Genomic DNA, 22,504 nt, shown 5'->3' with positions numbered 1-22,504 from the left:
CCTTCTGTACCATTTATGTACCTCCATCATTCGATGTCACCAGGGCAGACTTCCTTCAACTTATTGGGCAGCTACCTCCCCATTTTTTGCTACTCGGTCACTTTAATGCACATCATCCACTTCAAGTTTCTCCCAGGACGTATCGGAGGGGTACCCTCTTGGCTGACCTTCTTAACGCACTTAACCTCATCTGCCTTAACACTGGAGTCCACTCGACCGGTGCTGGACATAAGTCTTTATGTTGCAGGCAGTGTCTCTACCACAAGATCTAGAGTGCAACTGACAAGAGTACACAGTACTGCCACTACAGGATGCTGTCATCCCTCCTGTGACGTAATCCAGTGGTCTGGAGGGGGAAATTGGCGCAAAAATGACTCAGCTTGTGCTGGGCTACTGGAGAGAGTAAAGGAGGGGTGTACTTTATTTTGGAACAATTTACTTAGGGATGGAGTATATTTTTCACTGATACAGAACACACCCTCTGACATGCTAGGGCTCATGCCACACAGCCCACAGACCTGTAAACTACTGCTAAATAACTCTCTGCAGACACGCAAACTACTCCTAAATTACTGAAATAATTTCAGTACAGATATGCAATCTCCTCCTAAATAATGGAGCACACAGATGTGCAGAGACGAAATCAACTCGTAAACTGTAGAAAATAGCGCATACCATAGCCTGCAGACCTGATCGCAAAATAATGCAACAACATACAATCAACAAGCACCGTCTCTCACCCCTCTGTCCAGTAGGCCGCACGGAATGCTACCTGCAGCCCTGCGAAGTGACGCGTCTGTCAGCTATCAAACCACGCACAATTGCCTGTTTGGGCCCTGCAACCATGAGGCAGCGACATCAATTTCATACTTGTTACCTGAGAAATTCCTCTCGAAATACGTTTTAACCTAGGCACCGTTGCAGACGTGACTGTGCAGTAGCAAAGACATATTTGCAGAGCCGCCAACACTGCTGCGAGCCACCACCAGACGCAAGCCAGCGCAACCCATCACTCTCACACCGCTGCTGCCTACAGCAACCGGGTGAAAGATTTCTATTTTCGAGTATACAGTTAGTTCTCTGAGTGTTATACTATCGTCAAGGAACTACAACGCGCTTTCTCGCCGGTCATATATGCGAGACACCTCTGGGCAGCACATGTGTTTTACCATTGCTGATGCGATACCTGGGGATACTGATGTTACCGAATAGTACAGGGCGCATTGTTCCTATTGAGACATGAGAGACGGGTCTAACTGTTCTTAATGGCCCAGCGTGACTGACGCAACGCCACGAAGTGCTCGCGCATAGCTACAAACCATTGCAAGCGCATCTAACAAGATTCTCAATCTTATACATGACTATGTAAAAAATAAGAACAAAGTCGACCTCTCAGAAATTGCATAGTGTCCCAGAAATATTTAGCGCTCGCTTTCTTGATGTCTCAGCGGAAATTCTGGCCCTAACAGAAACTCTTTACGAAAACGGCGCAGAATAACGTCGAATGCAGTCTTCCTCGCGGGCCTAACGTGGCACCCCGTCTATCACGACTTGACCTTCCTGCTTTCATCACACACAAACGTTCTCACCGCTATGTAGAGACTCCTATATCCCAGCACAAAGGACGTGAATCGATCGAGCATTATGATTGGCTCTTATCGAATTTACCCTCTGAATTACTGATGCGAGAGGTGTGGAAGCGCCATCCACTTTTTCTTTTCTTTTCTGCAGACCAGAATTTCAGCGGTTATTTTACACAGATAGGCATATTGCATCGACAATTAAACCGTGCAAAGTGCCCCGACATCGTCAAATACGGAAAGACTCTTACTCAGTTACACTGCTCTCCCACTGAGGACAGGAGCTTGAATATTAGAATGTGAAACTGAACTCCAACCCAGCAATATATCATCGCGTACTGTGTCGATGTAGTAAACATAAAAAATCGCCCCTTTTATATCATTCGTACATATACCGCGAAGACAGACAGCACCGTGTATACTCCTTCCAGCACTTGCGAGGTTGGCGGTCATCTCCCCCCCCCCCCCCCCCCCCCTCTCGCTGGGTGCCCTCAGTGGATCGTAGTCACTCTCAGAACTATTCTACAAATTCGGGCTCGTTCACCTCGCCACAAATCCGTCACTGTTTCCGGTCCGGACCTGCTTGCTTGCTTACTTTTTTCTGCACACATCTCCAGACTCTGGTATTACAAGAACACATGTATTTTCGCATGGTCTGCACACAACAGTAGCCTACCGATCGTTTGCGCAAAATAATTCCGAAGATATAGAATGGAAATTAATTCTCTACAAACCAGAAACCTTAGCGCTTATCCCGTCTGCAAAGATCTTTATGTGAGAACTCGAAACAAATAGAGAAAACGATATTTCCTCTCGCGAATACCGATGTCGGTGACGTAACAGATTCCAAATCATCCCTATAATTTACAGTATCAAATAAGGTGTTTCTCATGTCTAGAGAACAAGCAAACCTCTCTTTCACCTGCTAGATGCACAGACCACAATTGATGTTCCTTCAACTAAATAAAGGCGCAAAATGTGCAGAAGCAGTCAACCGAACAATTTACATGGGAGAGAATAACAGTCCAGCACATACACACACACACACCCCCATAATCAATGTTCTCAAATTTCCACGTTAACTCAGGTACATTCCTGCATTCCAACAGGCCTTTGCATTCGGACGGCTCCTGCCGTTAATGGGAAACGTGAATCATTTCCGCACAGTTCACTGACGGTGCAGGCCAAGCATGCATAGACAGAACGATCCTACGAAATTGTTCACATATGTTTTATCCCTGTACTTACAAATAAATGTTACCATTGTGATCTCAGTTGAATGACACTCATAAATTAGCGAAGTATCGGAAATACACCCTGCTCGACAGCTGGGGCTGTGGAAGTAGAAATATCGGTACCTTTACTTATGACTTGACATACTCTTCCCATTCTATCACAGTACTCCATGTCAAATCCATACCTTCCTTAAGACTGGACATAGTCATTTCCTTTGCACATACAAACACATACTTTATAAGCCTTATGCTCAAATGCGAACGTATCACGCACCCCCTACTATTAAGTATAGTACTTCGTCAATAACTGATCGCTGGCGATATGAAATAATACGGAGAGAAAATCAACCATTGGTAGACATCTCTCTTAAGTTTTTTATTTTATTTTTTATTTTTTTAATTTTTTTTTTATTTTTTTTTTTGCGAGTGCTACCACCATGTCCTATAGAGAGAGGTTTAACCGCCAGATGTTAAAAGAAAACCGATCCCAACAACTACTGTATGTTACTGTCACAAGCGGTCTTGGTTCTACAGGTATCAATGTTAAAAGCTATACCTGCTTTACAAATCGAGGTACGACATTACCACTGAATGAGGTGGTTTTTTGTCCAGACAAATACCGTGACGTCGATCGCAAGAGTATATAGTATCGGACCAACAGCGCGCTTACACGACGCCGACGGTGCAACCTCGTAATAAAATTACCAAATTTAGAAAGTGATGCGGCTAAGGAATGTGGTATGAAACCGGTATCTGTGAATCCCTCACGCCACCGCAGCTAGATATATCTACAGTATTTGTAGTGCATTCTGTCTCGATCCCATATCAGAGGTTTGGTGATATATCCACTGAGCTATAGGCAATGGTTGATTGAGAATGATCACAAACAGTAGTAGATGGTGTGCTCATTAAAGTTGTAAGAAAATGTGCACTAGCTTTTCAGATCGCTAGTGTTACGCTATCTGCTAGAAATTATATCTATGATTAGGAATCAGGTCTTTGCATTTAATCAAATACATGCATTGGATCCTATTGGCAGTTCCTTTAATGATTACAACCACTACTCAGTCACATTTCTGGCACTTCCATATCTCGAAACGAGCCACCTTTCTCTAACCTGTCTGCTTCAGTAAAATTACAACCTGGATTTAGTCAGCCCCTACACATCTTGCAACTGCTCCCATTTCTACAGCTTTGTGCATGTGATCATTCAAGTTTAAGTTGGAACTGAGCAGAAGTCGGAGAAAGACATATTCACACCTTTTGCAACGCCTGTAGAAACAGAACTACCTGAGTTAGTGGAACAGGACCGTGTTTTGACCATTCGGTGGAAATGCATGCAATGCGGTACATCTCCAAACTAGATACAGATACTACAGCCCGAAGCAGATTTGCGTCCATTCACATCTATCAGTCCAACATGCTATCATCGTTATTCTGTACCATCCAACAGAGAAAAATTGCGAACTATAAATGCTCCACTAACTTCATCCGATATAGAACTCACCTAGGCGCCATTGTAGGCGCTATGACACATAGCTGCGAAGTGGATTCGGCACAGAGAGAGAGTTGTTGTGATGCTCCCCAGAACAACGTTCCTAATGGGCCACCCCATCTGTCATCGAATTTACCTCTGAAACTGATGCTGCTGCCTATGCAGGACGATTCTATTAAATACGCAGCTTTGATCCATTGCAGAGGGCAGTTTGTTTCATCACCTGTACTGTAAGATGATGACCGTATCCCACTGACTATGATGTAAATTGCAAAGGACTCTCCCTGTGACCCCGTATCGTTGCTTGAAACATTGCTTTCTAACACGCTTTGTACATTGCCATACATTTTGTTTTTCTGCCACAACTTCGAAATCTGTGTCAGGTCCTAAACTGACATTAAGATGCTCTGATAGACGGCCTCTTGCAGAAAACTAGACATTGCGCGGTGTAAATCATTTTGTTATTCCAGCTACCATAACACGCGACACATGGTGGATGATTTTAAATAAAAGACAGTTGCAACATAAGGAAACTGAGAGTTTGGCTGCATTGTGGAGAGTTTCCAAACTGATGTCTGAAAGTGATTGACGACCCATACATTTAAACTCATGTCACAGTGACCGAACAGATGCTGGTTCTGTGTTCCCTTTCGACTGATTCCTCATATTGCACTCATGTACACTATCACTGTTTCTGTGCTAGCAACCCCCAGAAGGTGTCAACCATCCACAAAACTCATTCCCCAACTCAAGCAAGCGCTGTCAATCATTATGCTAGATCATTCAGTCAGTTCATCACGTTCCTCCGCCCCATGGCAAGACGCCATCCTCATTCAGATGTTGCACCACCTTCCTCTTGTGGGAAAGCACTTTCTGCTTAACATGTAAAACGGCATCTGGGCAGAGGGTACATTTCCTGGACACTGGCGTGAAGCCACCGTAATACCAATACCTAAGCCCAGTAAGGACAAAAACCTTCCTTCTAACTACCGTCCCATCTCTTACCAACTGCATTTGCAAGGTGATGGAATGTATGATTCATGCCCAGCTGGTGTGGTGGCTTGAGTCCCGCCATTTAATAACTAATGCAGTGTGGCAGTTGACTATTTCGTTACTTTGGCCACCATTTCATGAATGGTTTTCTGTGGAAATCCCAGACTGTGGCCGTGTTTTTCGATTTAGAGAAGGCCTAAAACACCTGCTGGAGAACTGGTATCCTCCGTGCTCTTTACATGTGGCACTTCCAAGGGCGCCTGCCCTGTTTTCTTCGGGCATTTTTACAAGACACTGTTTTCTAGGTGAGTGTGGGTTCTGCCTTATCGGACACCTTTATCCAGGAAAATGGTGTGCCTCAGGGTTCCATCCTAAGCATCGTTCTCTTTACCATCGCCATTAACCCTATAATGGCCTGTGTCCCGCCGGGCATGTCCGGCTCTTTTTGCTGGCAATTTTGCGATCTATTGCAGTTCTCTACGAACCTGTCTCACTGAACGGCGTCTTCAGCGCTGTCTTTATCGTCTTTACTCCTGGAGCATCGACAATGGCTTCAGCTTTTCCACTGACAAAACTGTTTGTATGAATTTCTGATGGCGCAAATAGTTTATCCCACCATCTCTACATCTAGGGCCTGTCGCCCTTCTGTTCGCTGAAACTACGAAGTTTCTGGGGCTCATGCTTGATAGGAAACACTCTTGGTCCTCCCATGTGTCTTACCTGGCAACCCGCTGTACGCAGTCCCTCAATGTCATGTGTGTCCTCAATGGTACTTCCTGGGGTGCTGATCGAACCACCCTCCTCCAGTCCCTTGTCCATTCGAAACTAGACTATGGGTGCTTTGTTTACGCGTCTGCACTCCCATTCCTCTTAAGCCGTCTCAACACTATCCATCATCATGGCATCTGTTCGGCCATAGGCGACTTTCACACCAGCTCAGTTGAGATTCTATATGCTAAAGCTTCTGAATTACCATTGTCTTACTGCCGTGGCTTCCTCCTCAGCAGGTATGCATGCCGTCTGTCTGCCATGCGTGACTACCCATCCTATGCCTCCTTCTTTGATTCCATTGTTCGTCACTATGGGGCTTGTCCCTCTTCTGTTACCTCCTGGAGTCTGATTTCGCCACTTGCTACGGTGACTTAATTTAACACTACCTGCAGCTTTCCCAGTGAGTGTGTACCCTTCGCCACCATGGCTGCGTGAAGTGGCCCATGTTAACATTGGCCTTCATCCGCTTCCTAAGGACACTACTCCAGTCTTAGTCTATCACCTTCAGTTTCGCATGGAACTTAACGATAGTGCCTTTGTATAGACTGACGGCTCTCGGACTGGCTGTGGGTTCGCGTGTGCATTCGTCATTGGGACCTGTGTCTTTCGATATTGCCTTCCAGCACATTCCTCAGTATCTACAACCGAGCTCTTCGCCTTTTATCAGGCCACGGAGTACATCTGGCGACACAGTCTTTCCAGTTGCGTCCTCTGCTCAGTCTCACTCAATGCCCTCCAAAGTCTATGTGCGCTGTACACTGCTCTTCCCTTAGTGCAGCGGGTGCAGGAAAACTGCCACTTGCTCACTCTTGGTGGAGCCAATGTCATGTTTCTGTGGGTCTCTGATCATGTCGGACTGCCAGGAAACGAGGCTACTGACGCTGCTGCCAAAGCTTTAGTCCTTGTACCTTAGTCTGCGAGCCCCTATATTCCCTCTGATCATCTCAGCATTGCCGTCTGTCAGGAGGTGGTGTCCCTTTGGTATCACCAATGGTCCTCCCTTCACGGGAATAAACTACGACTCCCGACACCTTGGACGAGCTCCTCTTGGTCCTCCCTCCTGTAGGAGATTATTTTAACTCAGCTGCGTATTGGGCACTGCCTTTTTAGCCACCGTCATTTGCTCAGTGGTGCTGCCCCACCACTTTGTACGCATTGCGCCCAAATTTTAAGTGTCTGCCACTTCCTGCTGGAATGCCCCCCCCCTTTTTTTTTTACCAATTTACGTTCCAGCTTGTGTTTGCGTTCTGATTTTTCAGCCGTTTTAGCGGATGTCGCTAGGGCTGTCGACCGCATTTTGCTTTTTATTCACCGAAGCAATATGGCGAAGGCCATTTAACTCTTAGTTTTGGACCTCCATGTCTGGTGTTTTTTAGCCCTTTTTCCACGTGCCTGTTTCTAGCTGTCTCCTGTTCTGTTCATTGGGACTGACGTAGAGTTTTTTAACTCCTCTGTGTTCATGTTCTATAGTTTTGACTTGGGAGCATATGACACCAGTTGTTTTTAACACACTAAAGTAAAACAGAACGACTTCCATCATTCGGTCCAATTCCACTGAACAAGTTTCGGAATCAATAAGGCGGATTTCAAGCAAAGGCACTACATGCCCCCGTAAGGCCTTGTCGAGAAATGTGTTCTTGCTGGATGCATCTAAAGAGATGGTTCAGGTTTTTGCTGAGCACTTCTTTAGTCACCTGCGTTTCAAGTGTTCCATAGGACTGCAGAGATGAGGAAGGTCGACTTCTTCCCGCATAATGAGGTCTACAACCTTCCATTCTCCATGTGGGAACTGGAATCGGCTCTATGGCCAGAGACACTGCTCCATGATCGGACGAGATTCATTGTGCCATTCTCTGTCATCTGTAACCTGGAGCGAAAAGCCATCTCGTCTCTTCTTTCTGTGAGACCTGGTTTTCAGGACAGTACCCCACTGCTTGAAAGGAAGCAATATTAATTCCTTTATGGAAACCAGGCAATGACTGTGGCGTCCCTAGCAGTTACTGGAGTGTAGCCCTTACCAGTGGTATCAGTAAGACTCTTGAACGCTCGGTCAACCGCCACCTTGTCTGGCTGCTCTAATCTCAAGGTCACCTGAGCCGCTTCCATTGCGGTTTGAGGTGCTACCATTCCATCCTTGACAGCTTAATCCTGGTGGAGACAGCGATACAAGAGTCGTCCTTACGCCTAAACAATTTGATTTGTGTGGTATTTTTACCTCAAAAATACATAAGACACTAATTGGAGGTACAACATTCTTCAGCTTCATGAATGGGAACTTCATGGGCGTCTGACACTTCGGCGGCCGGAGTGGCCGAGCGGTTCTAGGCGCTACAGTCTGGAACCGCACGACTGCTACGGTCGCAGGTTCGAATCCTTCCTCAAGCAAGGATGTGTGTGATGTCTTTAGGTTTGTTACGTTTAAGTCGTTCTAAGTTCTAGGGGACTGATGACCATAGAAGTTAAGTCCCATAGTGCTCAGAGCCCTGTGAACCATCGTGTGACACTTCGTAGCCTATCCTTCCTCGAGGACTGGCGCTTTCGATGTGGCGCTGGTGATGCCGTGTCTGATTGCTATGTTAAAGACCAATGGTGCCCACCCAGGCAGTGCACTCAGTGTCTCATTGTCTGCCATTTCTATCACTAGCATTTCCTCCACAGCATGGAGCCCTGTCAAAGGGACAGGATGACCTCGCAATCTTCTTCTCTTCTTCCGATCTATAATGACGACGAGGCAGCTACAGCTGACCATCAGGAGGCTGGAAACCTGGTCGTAGACAACTGGTTACGGTTATCACCAGAAAAAGACTACAGTTGTGTCAATTTTAACTGTGCTCGTCGGAGTTTTAACCAACCAATGCTCACAGTGGGGATAATATTTTGTTTTCAAGACATTACACATTTGCGTTTATTATTTGACTCGAAAGTAACTTGGCTCCCACACCTGAAAGACCTACGAACAAAAGACTTCGTTATTGAATATTTTGAAATGCCTTAGTGGAAAAGTGTGGGGAGCTGAGAAGTCCCACCTGCTGCGGTTTTATAGGACGTTTGTTCGGTCATGATTATGGCAGTGTGGTCTATGGGTCAGCCCATATTTCCTACCTCAAAAGTTCCACTGTCGACCATGAGGGCATTTGGATATCGACTGGAGCCTTTCGGACCAGCCCAGTTCAGGGTATGTGTTCAGAGGCTGGAGAGCCACCACTCTGGATTCGGCGAGGTATCCTTTTGGCTTGACATGCACTGAAAATCTCGGTGTCACGTCACTCATTGGCATTTCACTGCAGTGGTCAAACCCAACTTTGAAGGGCTGTTCAGGAATTGGCCCCACGTGAGCAAGCCATTTGGGACACGTGCTACTGACTGTTTCAAGTATCTGGACGTATTGAACCTCCGAATACAGTGTCGGGGGATTAAACGCATTGCCGCCTTGGTGTATTCAGAGGTCCAAAGTGATTTTAAGCTTGATGCAGTACAAGAAAACTTGTACTCCAAATTACGTTTTTGCAATTTTCCTTCCATTGTAAGTAAGTGCCACTGTTTTATCGTTGTTTATACACATGAATCCGAGCAAGAGAATGTCCTCAGTTGTTCCGCTGTTTTTCCTGATAAAGTTTTCAAAGTGCATCTTCCAGAAGAATCAACAAATTATGATCCAGAGCTATATGGCAATAAGATGATGCCACTGGAGAAGATCCACAGAAATCACTGTCAAAGGTTCCTTGTCTGTTCCGACTCGCTTAGTACACTAAAAGCTCTTCACCAAATGTATTCAGTACACCAGTTGATTCAGCTCCTTAGAGTGGCTCCAATACTGTGGCAAGGAGGTGATTTTTTGACGGGTACCTGGCCACATCGGAATATAGAGAAACGACATGGCCGACAAAGCAGCCAAGGAAGCATGTCAGGACGGTGTTGTCTGTCAGTGACCCATCCTGTTGCAAGTTGTCATATCATTTTATGACCCCCTGTGGGTCCGGGGGTAAGAACAGGCCTGAGGTGTTCCTGCCTGTCATAAGAGGCCACTAAAAGGAGTCACACAGCTTTTGGTCTTTATGTGGTTGTCCCCTGTAGGGTTAGAGCTTATTTTTCAAAATTTTTCAGAAGACGAGCCAATTGAGGAAGGGCGCCTTACATGATGTATGGTGTCCATCGTGCATTGAGATCTGCAGTCCACTTTCTCGTCGGCGCATTGCAGTTCCGCTCATTCTCAATCTCTTGGGTGAAGACACCTTCCTGGGTGCTTTTTCCATCATGCCTATGCAGTGTCGCTTTCTGTGCCGACATTGACCATGGACTTCGTTGCACCTCGTATCCAGCACGTTAGCCAGTCCATTGTGGTGGGGCCACCATGTACGCTGTTGGTTGTAGCCCCCTGACAACATAGGGATCGCTGTGCTGATGCTTGCATTGTTAATTCCCCACGTATGCCAAAGAGTAGACGTCCGTCGCCCTGTGGCATTGAGACTCCCGACAATACCCATCCTGCCAGGTGGCCTTTGCTGCAGCTGGGTGGTGCCTGTGGGGAGGCCCCCTGGTCGGAGTGGGTGGCATCAGGGCCGATGACGCGCGATGAAGTGTAGTGCATCATCTCTTGCTGGTGGTCTGCGCCAGCAGTCTCTAAGCGTGCAAAGTCTTAAGTTCAGTGCTAAGAAATATGACCCCAAGTCGTTCCGCCGGCCGGTGTGTCCGTGCGGTTCTAAGCGCTTCAGTTTGGAACCGCGTGACCGCTACGGTCGCAGGTTCGAATCCTGTCTCGGGCATGGATGTGTGTGATGTCCTTAGGTTAGTTCGGTTTAAGTAGTTCTAAGTTCTAGGGGACTGATGACCTCAGATGTTGAGTCCCATAGTGCTCAGAGCCATTTGAACCATTTTTTTGAACCCAAGTCGTTCCCCTCCCTGGTCACACCATGGGAGGAATGCCAGGCTAAGGATGGCAGTGAAGCTTATGCGCCCTGGCACCTCGTATGCACGATAGTTGATGGGGAACCTTTCATGCCCATGAAGTCTCAGTTTTTTGTGGAGCATTTGGAGGAATGATACTAAACTTTATTTCTTCTTTGTAATACTTACAGCTTTGACTACCCGTCGTAGATGCTCTACTTAGTGTGAGAGCTCTTAGAATGAAATGAAATGGAGTGTATGGCATTATTGGCCGGGAGGCCCCATCCGGGGAAGTTGGGCCGCCAAGTGCAAGTCTTACTGCAGTCGACGCCACATTGGGCGACTTGCGTGCCGGTGATGAGGATGAAATGATGATAACACAACACCCAGTCCACGAGTGGACAAAATATCCAACCCGGCTGGGAATCGAGCCCGGGCCCGCTGCATGGGAGGCAAGCACGTCACCACCCACTAAGCAGGCGGAACTCTTAGTACAAATGTCGCGCTGACACAGCGCTCAGCAGTACGTCCATTTTGGTCGACGGTATCTACCCGACGCAGAGTTAACTTTCTGCAGCTTCCTTTTTCATTCCTTTTTCGCCAGTACACATTCTACTACTGTTTTTTTTTTCATTTCTTCCTTTCCCTACTGATGAATTCCATTCCCAGCCCCCATCCAAAAATCAATAGATCAATCAATCAGTCAACCGATTTTCGTTTCCTTTGCTCCCTTAACTATTTGATAAATTTCTTTCATCTCATCATAAATTCGTTCATTATCTTCATATGCAGAGCTAATCGGCATGTAAATTGTACTGCTCTGGGTGTTGGCTTTGTGTCTGTTTTGGCTACGATAATGTTTGCTTCCCTGATTATAGTAGCACATACGCATTCGTATTTATTCATTATTAGATCTGCTCATACATTACCCCTATTTGACTCTGTATTTATAGCCTTGCATTCACCTGACCGGAAGACCTGTTCTTCCTGCCACTGCGCTTTCATTAATTCCCATAGTATCCAACTTCAGCATACTCATTTCCTTTTTTAAATTATATACTCTAGTTGCAGATAAAGGCATCCAACATTACACTCCTCCCGGAGGTCCGAATGAATTATTTTACACCCGGAATATCCTACTGTCGAGCGTGCCATCATTTAACCAGACAGTTGAGCTGCATTTCTGCGAGAAATATTAGTTTTCTCATTGCTGAATCTGTGCTGCAGTAGCAAATAGCGAGGTGGACTTTGCCGAGATGGAGTGGCTTGCGTCCTTGAGCGATGCAGGTATACGTTACCGTTCCGTAGGTCCAACCGCAACAAAGATTTCTGTAGATAGGCCAGATGAACAAATGGTTCCTGAAAAGGGGTAGCAGCGATTTTGTAGTTCCAGGGTCTTGTGGTAGCGTTCTCGCTTCCCGCACACGGGGTCCCGGGTTCGATTCTCGGCGGGGTCAGGGATTTTTCCTGCCTCGAGATGACTGGGTGTTGTTTTCTTCTTCTTCTTCATCATCATTCATTCATTCATTCCCATTACGGTCGGAGGAAGACAATGGCAAACCTCCTCCACTAGGACCTTGCCTAGTACGGCGGTGCGGGTCTCCCGTCGTCCCCTACGCTCCTCGGAGTATGGAACCTCGTCATCATCAGCGACAATACTCAGTTCGATCGCCTGATCTGACTTCGTAACTTTAGTAAATACAGCCTTTGTTTCGTACTCGCTCGGCTGCTGGTAAGGGGAAAATCATGGGGCAAAATATGTGCCGCCACCTTAAGAGCCCACAGCTCGCACTCGCGTTCCCGCTTCCCAAACACGTGGTGCTGGGTTCGATTCCCGGCGGGGTCGGGGATTTTCAGCTGCCTCGAGATGAAGGGGTGTTTGTGATGTCCTCATCATTTCATCATCATTCATGAAAGTGGCGACATTGGGCTGAGCAAAGGTTGGGAATTTGTACGGGCGCTGATAACCGCGCAGTTGAGCGCCCCACAAACCAATAATCATCATCATCCTTAAGAGTACATTGGTCACTTCGGAGTGTTGTTGATGGTGTAGGGCTGGTACGAGGCGATCATTTGACCCTCGATTGCTGCCGTAAGTAATGGTAATGAAGTGGCTTATATGTGCAAGTTGGCTGTCGGTTATATGGCATTAGATCAGTAAAGATGGGTCGACGTGTATTCGTGAAAAATAGCAGGAAGGACCTGCCGTGTTTGGAAGTACCGATGAGCACATGGTGAATGAAGTTACCCAGTACGTTGGTGTATCAAAGCAGACTATCCAACGTATCTAGTAGGAATTGTGCCACTCACAGCCATGTAACAAGATGTAAAAGTTGAAAAAAGAGCTTTACCAAGGGACCAAGAGATGAATGTCACGTCTTGTCAGTGAAAACTTTCTCAAACCAGATAGCAACTATTACTGTTAGTGAAAGCATGGAAGCCAGTTTCCGAGTTAATACTTCGATGGAAACTGTTTGTAATGGGCATGAGGATTCGGATACTTCGGAAACGGCCATTTCTGACAGTAGCACAAGACATCGGTGGGCCAAACGCAGATGCGTGATAGTAGCTGACTGGAGGTTGGTGATGCGGTCCGACGAGTTGCGATTTTCTCTTTTCAGCGGATGCAAGGCTTCAATATGGCATTTACCCCGTAATGTGTGGAGGGCGTAGTTGAAGCCGAATATGGTTGTGTTGTTGTTTTTGGGATTGTTTTTTGTACCATGTCTTTGCCCTACTGATTAAGGTTTCCGTAAATATGAAGGAGATGTTGATCTCAATATTTTCGATGACCAAGTTTAGCTCTTCCCTTTACATTATGATGAGCGTTCTGTGGACACTCCCATCTGCAAGGTGACAACAGCCGTGTTCGCAGTCTGAAGAACGCCTGAGACACTCTACCGCACTCGACTGTCCCGCAGTCACCCGATCGTCATTCCATATAATGCTGGTATGTCTGGCACTATTTGCAACAGTAATCAACATTCCCGCACTTCGGTAACCGTATGGATCTAATCATCAATGCTTGGCTTGAGCAGGATGTGGAAACATATTGGCAAGCCTCACTATCGTCAAAACGAGATCACTATCAAGGTTAGAGGCGAGGTTACGCGGCATTAGCGTGACGTCTGCTAGGGGGTTGCGAATTATTTTTGTCCTGTGTGCTTATTTTCCACCAAACTTGACCCCACGCGTAAATTTAATCAGGTGGCCTTGACTTTCTGGTCATTTCAGCACCTTTGAATCTCCACCCTCTTGGTGTCACAGTGGCTAATCTCCAGTTCTTATATAAGTTGATTAAAACAGTTTCCTTCGCGTCCTACGCGCCACCAACGTGATTTTGTTCGGGCGGAGGCCTAGCCGCGAAGGAAGCACACGCGTCGCCTCATAAAACCGCTACAGGACCCCCGCCTAACGTCTCCACAGGATGTTTGCCGCGCTCGCGAGAGATAAGGCAGAGGGTGAAGGGGAGGGGAGGTCACAGTGTGCCGGCTGACATCGATCGCAGCCGCCGGGCATGCGTGGTAGCCGTCGCCTAGCAACGGCGCACCAGCATCCAGCGCCGAGCGGCGGCAGCGGGCGACCCCGGCGCTCAGTGTGTAGCAGACAGCGATGGCGCGAGGTCGTGTTCCGTGGATGCGGCGACGCCAGCCGCCGCGATGACCGCCGACGACGTTCGCCCGCCACCGCAAGATGCTCAAGCGGAGGAAAAAGCACTGGCGTGAGCTCGTTGTCGATCCGTGACATGCGAGGGCCCCTCCGGTTCTGGACTGCCCCGTTCTTCCCTTTCCGCGTCGCGTAATTTTTTTTTCCGGTTTCTCCGCTAGTACACACGAGCTATTCGTTCCGTCTATTGCCGAGTGCGTCGAGCTTAAGAAAAAATAAGAAAGAATTTATAAAACGCTCGTGCAAACTCTTTCAAAATTGCCGTCAGATTCCGTGTTCCGAAAACTCAATCGGGTAATTAATTTTTCGTATTCGGAGCGAAATTGTGCCGTGAAGAAAGCAGTGGTGATTCCGTGTGTGGACCTGCAGTACAAGAAGAAAAGTATTAAAGAAAAGGAACTTCCGCCGTCGTTCGTCGTCCGTTGTAATCCGACCGTAGTGTTTCGAAAGTGGTGTAAATTTTTGTAAATTTGATAGCTTCGCATCCGTTTAGTTGGGTGGCCGCGCTTCGCCGTAGAGAACTGTGACTAGTCGCGCAGTGTTGTAAATAACGATGTCCGTCTTCAGGTTCGGTACGATCCGCAGCCCGCCGAGGCGTCCGACCGTGCAGAGCTCTGAACAGAGCCCCTTCTGGTGAGTATTCCGCGCCGCCATTGCGGGCAGCTAGCTCTCGCCCCCAGCCAGCCTGGCTGTTCCGTCTGTAACGGCTGCTACCCTCCCGTTTCTGTGTAGCAAGTGAAGCTACAGGATTCGTAAGAGCTCTCATCGGGCCGCATTGCCTCTCGCTAAAGATGACTCATGGTAGCATTGAGAATCCGTTGGGCATGGAAGCGGTAGAGGTGTCATTGTTCGCTGGAGTCCTGTATCATTGATGAGCGAGTAGCGTGGTTATGCAAGAAATCTGATGATAGCACATGGAGGGGGTCTCGCCAGCTAGGAAGCCCACTTTATGCGTTCTAACAAATACCGAATCTAAAGTTTTGCTTCATCTTAGTACATGACTATTACTACATATGACTATTACTACTCTTTATCATGGCGATCTATGTTGCACTAATTACCTGAGCAAGTTTTTATCTTAATTTCGTTGCTGCTGCTGCTGTTGTTCTTGTTTTTGTCCAGCGTCTCGATTTACTTACCCATCTTACTCCAAAAACTAGCTGGTGCTACAGATCAAATGACCACCTCGTCGACGGGGTATTAAATCCTTATCTATCTTGTGTCCAACGGTAAAGAACCTGTACCTATTTTGTTGTATGTAACATTCGTGGAACAGTTAAAATATTCATGTTTTCACCGATACATCTGATATTTGATGTGGTTTCATTGTTTCGGGTGTAACTATCTTTGCGTGGGATATCGTCACTCATTCTATGTGGATGTTCTTGAAGTTAACGAGATCTGGACGTAAGACCTCACAGGCACCAGATAACTATTGAATTATAACATTATCAAATCTTTCCTTCACTCTCCTTTCCCGTATCTAATATTGTTTGGTTTCAATGCTTGCGCTCCCTCCCTCCCCCTTCCAGTCTTGTTATCGCATGTAAATTCAACTGAAACTATATGACGGAAAAAATAATTTTGTATTGTTAAATTTATTTCGTTCGGGATTGTTCACAATGATCGCGTAACAAAAGAAATTACGATGCAGCTTGTAAATAAATTTTGTGCATAATTGCAAAAAGTAATCGCTGTAGTTTTTCACTAAACGTAATACGTAATGTCTGCCTTAATGATATTTCTGTGACCTGATTTTTGCTGACTACTCTTGGCCGTGGAACCTCTGTTTTGCTTTCGTTAGTAACTTGTCCCAGTTTTTCTATGAATAAGCTTTTATCGTGTTTTTATTTTTGTTGCTCTTGTTTTAGATTTTTCTTTTGTCTAGTCAGACCTGTTTTTAGACAATTTTTTTGCAGGCTATCGGCAAGAACATATTTCAGTGAAGTATCGGTTGCTGTTGGTGAAAAAGGCTGCTATTTTTAAGCGGTCTCGTTAGTTAACATTTCATGTAGTTTAGAGTTGCAGGCTACTTCCGTCGCATTTCTCTTTGCGATGGTGCTTTGTTGTTCCCAGCGACGACTTCGTGAAATGACGATCGCGTTGCTGTAGAGGGCCGCCAGTACATTGGTAGCGGTTTCGCGTGTCTGAATAAACAAAATTTTGGACCCTACAGGATGCTCGAATAGACAGCTAAGAAGAAGAAATTTGCTGAAGAAACTATAGCTGTTCAACCGCTATCATGTATGTGATAAGAGTGAACAGTGTTCCCAGAAGTGTCGTACGGTATTATATAAAACAAAAATCCTGTACGTTCAGTGTTGCCAACATTGACGGTGGTGTGTGTGTGTGTGTGTGAGTGAGAGAGAGAGAGAGAGAGAGAGAGAGAGAGAGAGATCGCAAGCGTGTTTGTTTTTGTGGCCGTGTGTGACACTGGGCGCAGCTTTCCTTTCGTATTTCAGACTGTAGCCCAGCTAGCACTGGTGCCTTGTGTCAGAGCGCTGGGCGCTTGATTTATAAATAGAATCATTTAGAGGGGGCTCAGGGCGCATAATACACATCTGCGCGGCACATTGTCTTCCTGTTCGCAGCTGGTGCGGTCCCCTCGTTGTCCGTCCCGTGTTCCCACCAGCCCAGCTGGGTGCGACTTCCATTGGGCCACCAGCCCAACGGGTGTTGCCAGTTTGCCGTTAAAATACGGAACTGTGGGCTCTGCCATCACCAACGCTGTGGCTATGCGTGTCGTAACTTCTTACGAATATAGGCGAGTGGTAAGCGGTAGCTACGTCTGATAAAATCATGTTCGTAATGTGTTAATTTGTCCAAACACTCTTTATATTACAAAAATATCGGTTGGTGCTATCACAAGACAAAGAAAATAAGACACGAACAAAATACCGATATTGGTCTTAGCAGCAGTAAACGTTTGCAACATTTGTGAAGTTGCTCGTCACTGTCAGCAATGGCGCCTTTTGGACTAGATTGAAACGTGGAACGTCACACGTCGTACTACCGACGTCCGTGTAAATGTGATGGCAGACTGCTGTGCGCTACGATGACGATCGTTGCATTGGGGTTCCAACAATGTTGACTGGAATACACTCATTGAAATTCCGAAGGCAACGGGGATAAAAACAAAAATGCTGTTACAAGAGTCGAAGGATATGAAAGGGAGACAGTTGATGAGAAAGATCTAAAACACGGTTATAGCCTATCCCGTATGTTGTTCAGTCTGTCCATTAAGCAAGTTGTGAATGAAACAAAGGAGAAATCTGGACAGGGAATTAAAATTCAGGGGAACAAACAAAAAAAAACTTCGTTTCCTCATGAAATTATAATCCTTTCAGAGACAGCAAATGACCTGGAAGATCCGTAAAATGGTTTGCATATTGTCACGAAAATAGGTTACGAAATGAACAACAAAAAAGCCAGGGGAGGATAATAGTGTAGTTTAATTAAATAAGATAATACTGATTTAGATTGGGGTGAGAAGCAGTAATAGCAGTAAATAAGTTTCGCTATTAGGGCAGCATGTTATATCGTATTCACTTCTGCTTTTAGACTGGCGCAATGAGAAGAATAGCTTTTCTGAAAAAGATAATTTTGTTTGTTGTTGTTGTTGTTGTGGTGGTGGTGGTGGTGGTGGTGGTGGTGGTGGTGGTGGTGGTGGTGGTCTTGCTGTGTTCATCTCTTGGTCCCCTTCGACAATCTCCCCCCCCCCCCTCCCCCCCCCTACACACACACAATTCTGCCAATAAAATCATGATTTTTGAGACAAGAGGGTACAAGCTATTGAAACGTGGTATTACAGAAGAATACAGAAGGTTAAATGGGTAAATCGGATAAGTAACGAGGAACTGTCAGCTGATATAAACTACATATCCTGAGGCAACTAAGAATACACGATTTGGTAATGAAGAGGAGACGGGGGAGGGGGGGGGGGGGGAATCGTAGAGCGACTGCAGGGCATAAATACATTAAACAGGTTCAAATTGGCGTGGAACGCTGTAACTATGAAGGGATGTAGAGCCCGTTACAGATTAGTGTCCACGCACGGAAGACCGCAACTATTTGCTTTGATGTTTGAAGATCAATGACAGTGTGTCGAACACATAGAAAGTAAAGTTAAGATTGATAACCCATATAAATTACGAATGGTTCGAGTATGTTAACACATTTTCTGCTCCCGTTTTCATTTATGGGCACTTAAATCAGCACCACATGCGTTTCCGTCGTCGTCGTTTTCCACAATTTGTATACGCCATAGAACTGTACAAGGGCTCTTAACACTCTTGCATTCTAAGTAATTCGCAAGGTTAAATCGAAGGCGTTACATCACTTCATTATTATACGCTATAGCAGACAAGTCAACTTTGTGCTTCATATATAGATGGTAGCTCTCGACAGATCTGCAGGTGTACTACATATATTTTTAACATATGAGAGTAATCCCAAAGGTAAGGGGTCGTATTTTTTTATAAGTACATAGACCTGTTTATTTCTACAATGGTTTGCATCAGTTTACAGCTTGAACATTTAGCTATTTTTCGACATAATCACAATTTCTGTCGATGCATTTTTGTAGATACTGTGGCAGTTTTTGTATGCCTATGCCATACCAGCTCGCGGCAATGCTGTTCAGAAAGTTATGAACCTTTTCTTTCACCTCGTCGTCGGAGCTGAATCGCTTTCCGGCCAAATGTTCTTTTAACCTAGAGAACAGGTGATAGTCGCTGGACGCCAAGTCAGAACTATAGGGTGGGTGGGTGATTGTTCCACTGGAGTTGTTGCAGGAGAGCAACGGTTTGCCTATGTGCGGGCGAGCGTTGTCAATGGAGAATGTGTACGCCCTTGCTCGACATTCCTCTTCTCCGGTTCTGAATTGCCCGTTTGAGTTTTTTCAGAGTCTCTCAGTGCCTGCCAGCGTTAATTTTGGTCCCAGCGACAAAGCTCCGAGGACGAGGTGAAAGGAGAGGTTCATAACTTTCTGAACAGCATGGCCGCGAGCTGGTATGGCATGGGCATACAAAAACTACCACAGCGTCTACAAAAATACATAGACAGAAATGGTGATTATGTTGAAAAATAGCTAAATGTTCAAGCTGTAAACTGATGTAAACCATTGTAGAAATAAACAGGTCTATATACTTATAAAAATAGGAGACCTTCAAAAAATGGTTCAAATGGCTCTGAGCACTATGGGACTCAACTGCTGAGGTCATTAGTCCCCTAGAACTTAGAACTAGTTAAACCTAACTAACCTAAGGACAGCACAAACATCAATGCCCGAGGCAGGATTCGAACCTGCGACCGTAGCGGTCTTGCGATTCCAGACTGCAGCACCTTTAACCGCACGGCCACTTCGGCCGGCAGGAGACCTTACTTTTGGGATTACCCTCGTATATTGCCGTTTAAATACCGGTTAATTTGAGGACCGTGTAAGTCATATGTCTGTCTGCATACTATACCCATAGTGTAAGCATTCTCTCTGCAATATGGTTGATGAGAGCGGCCAAATCGGTAAAAATCGAACTTTGCTGACTAGCTGTGAATGCTTTGCGGTCGGTACCAACTATAACTATTCGACAACAAAGTAATTATTGCTTTCAAGTCTCAACAAATATTATTATTTCAAACTCATTTACATGTGACATTTCAGATATTGTTAACTCGACGGATTCACTACTGAATCTGTAGACGCACTAACAAGTGTTCTTTGCCAACAAAAAAGCAAACAATACTAAACGACGTAATTCGATTTCTATCGACTTACCTACTCCGTCAGTCACCTCGTCAAGAGCCCTCCTAGAATGCGCGCATAGGGTATCTTCATGGTACAAGCAGCAAATCAACACATTAGTATGTGATACATTTTCGATTTTACGTGTGTTGGAGTCTGAATTTTACGCAGGGGCGATCAGACTCTGGAAAGGTGTAGTCCATTAGTTTGAGGGAGTAAAGTAGGGCATGAAACAGCGATTTGTTTCACTTTCTTTTCCCTGACCACATTGCTTTTTTCCTGACCATAGTTATCTGATAGAAAATGAAAGAAATGTTATTTTAAAGTTGTTTTAGGCTTTATGATATTTTCACACAAATAGATCTCACGTGTCAGCGCTCATTCGGCATGCTCCATGTTTGATGCAGTTTGCGGGAAACACTCGCAAAGGGACGATTTCCTTCATACTTACAGGAACCGAAGATCAGTGGCTGGACATCAGTTTCTTACGAAAGTACGATGCATTTATGAAAAAAAGAAAAATCAGCTTAGATGATTTACGAGCCTTTTAAGTGTAAAGCATTGCAGATTATTAACGAACTAATAAAACCCAGATTCCTTACAGAATTGACCTCCCATGAATAAATTCAAGCGTCAGATACTTTGAAAATGAGTTAAAAAAATGCAACATATGTTTTGTAGTAAACAGCGCTCGGAAATCTTCCAATCTTCAAAGACAGTTTTTCAAGTTTTATTTTGTTTTTACTTTATTGCCTGGTGCTGCTCTACGAAATTGATCTTCGGGCCCTGACCTTCAAATGCTATAAGTGTGAAGAGAATAGCAGAGAGCGAACTTCGTAAGCCCCGCTTATCAGTACGCCAGGTTGTTTAAAAACTCTGTGAGCAGTCGATGTACTGAAATATTTTCTATGTCACTTTCTCATAAGCCGGAAGCATAGACAAAAAAAATCGTTCCAGTAATCAGGTACATATTAAAGCACATGGATGCAATAACATCTTTTTCCACACGGTTTTCGTAGCTGACTTCTCTAATTCTGTTATAAGGAACGAAGGACCTATGTGAATCCGAAATTACTAACGTTGGATGGCTCCTACCGTTTGCAAGTCGAGTGTCGTAATCACTGGTCCACCTCCCGCGATGTGTTTGCGCCAAAGAAACATTAAAGTTGAACCCATACTGCGACTTTTTACTGGCATAGGATATGTTGACGTACCTTAACAATGGCGTCACTGTTTCAGTTAATGTTTCCAGCTCGCTAAGTGTTCTTATGGTTTAGGCTCTTTACAAAACGTAATTCAGAGAACTAGTAGTCTTTGAAAATACATCTGCCTATCTGGACTTCTCCATTGCATTGCTATAGGGTTTTCAGTGCCTCTATCATGCATTTACCGCCTGTGTAGCCTCCTCTGGATCTAGTGGGCGTACCCAAGAACGCTGTTATATAACATTAGTTTATACTACGGGGTGTTCAATGAATTTATAACAGTTGTCATGGTCTTAATAGTGCTAGGTCCTTTACTGCGAGAACGACACTATTTTGCTAAATGCATTAGGCGCTAAAACAACACGTACCTGTATGATCATGCAGTTGATTCTTATTTCAGCATCCGCGATCGGTAAATACCCTGTGCTGGTAATTTTTCGCTGACTTCGAAGCTAGTTACAGTGTGAAGGAAGTATTATCAGGAAAAACTTTGTGTTGAAGATGTTCGTGTTACTTATCGCGTGTGGGCTGGATATCTTCCTTCGATATTCGCAAGCTAAGTAAGCCGTCATGCAATTTTTGAAAATTAATTATTGTAGCTGCATCGAACTACTAAAAAGAGTTCACATGAGTGCACCCCTCCCTCTTCAATAATTCCCGGCTGCACACTCTTTTTATTTTGCCTACCACTTTTCTTGGAATTCGCCATTCGAGCTATTATCTAGAGCATTACACGTAGCTGTGAATAAAGAAAATACATTAAAGCAAATGAGACATTAAGTTCGAAGCTCATTGGTTGCCTTGGCTGCCTTAACGCCTTATAAGCTTAGTCTGTACCTGGCAAGTGAGAATTCGGACTGTACAGAACAGTAGACTTCTCCAGTTTGACAAGCACCGCTACGGTCGCAGATTGGAATCCTGCCTCGGGCATGGAT

At 45.4% G+C, this 22,504-nt stretch overlaps 1 protein-coding gene across 4 annotated transcripts in view; it reads left to right on the top strand.

Annotated features, from left to right (window-relative positions):
• The window catches only part of LOC124798220 (centrosomin-like), a 424,745-nt gene that overhangs the window by 97,957 nt on the left and 304,284 nt on the right, over positions 1-22,504 (top strand). For 3 of the 4 annotated variants that reach the window (XM_047261530.1, XM_047261529.1, XM_047261527.1), the window contains exon 1: positions 14,571-15,257. The exons of the other annotated variant lie outside the window; for it this stretch is intronic. In XM_047261530.1, coding sequence (XP_047117486.1) covers positions 15,178-15,257 — 80 coding nt within the window. In that variant the 5' untranslated portion in view covers positions 14,571-15,177. Of the gene's footprint in view, positions 1-14,570; positions 15,258-22,504 lie in introns of those variants that run through there. 4 annotated transcript variants of the gene reach the window in all.

This window comes from Schistocerca piceifrons, chromosome 5 (genome assembly GCF_021461385.2).
Source record: "Schistocerca piceifrons isolate TAMUIC-IGC-003096 chromosome 5, iqSchPice1.1, whole genome shotgun sequence".
Classification (NCBI taxonomy): domain Eukaryota; kingdom Metazoa; phylum Arthropoda; class Insecta; order Orthoptera; family Acrididae; genus Schistocerca; species Schistocerca piceifrons.
Note: the sequence above shows the minus strand (reverse complement) of the source record. Positions and strands in the feature narration are given on the sequence as shown.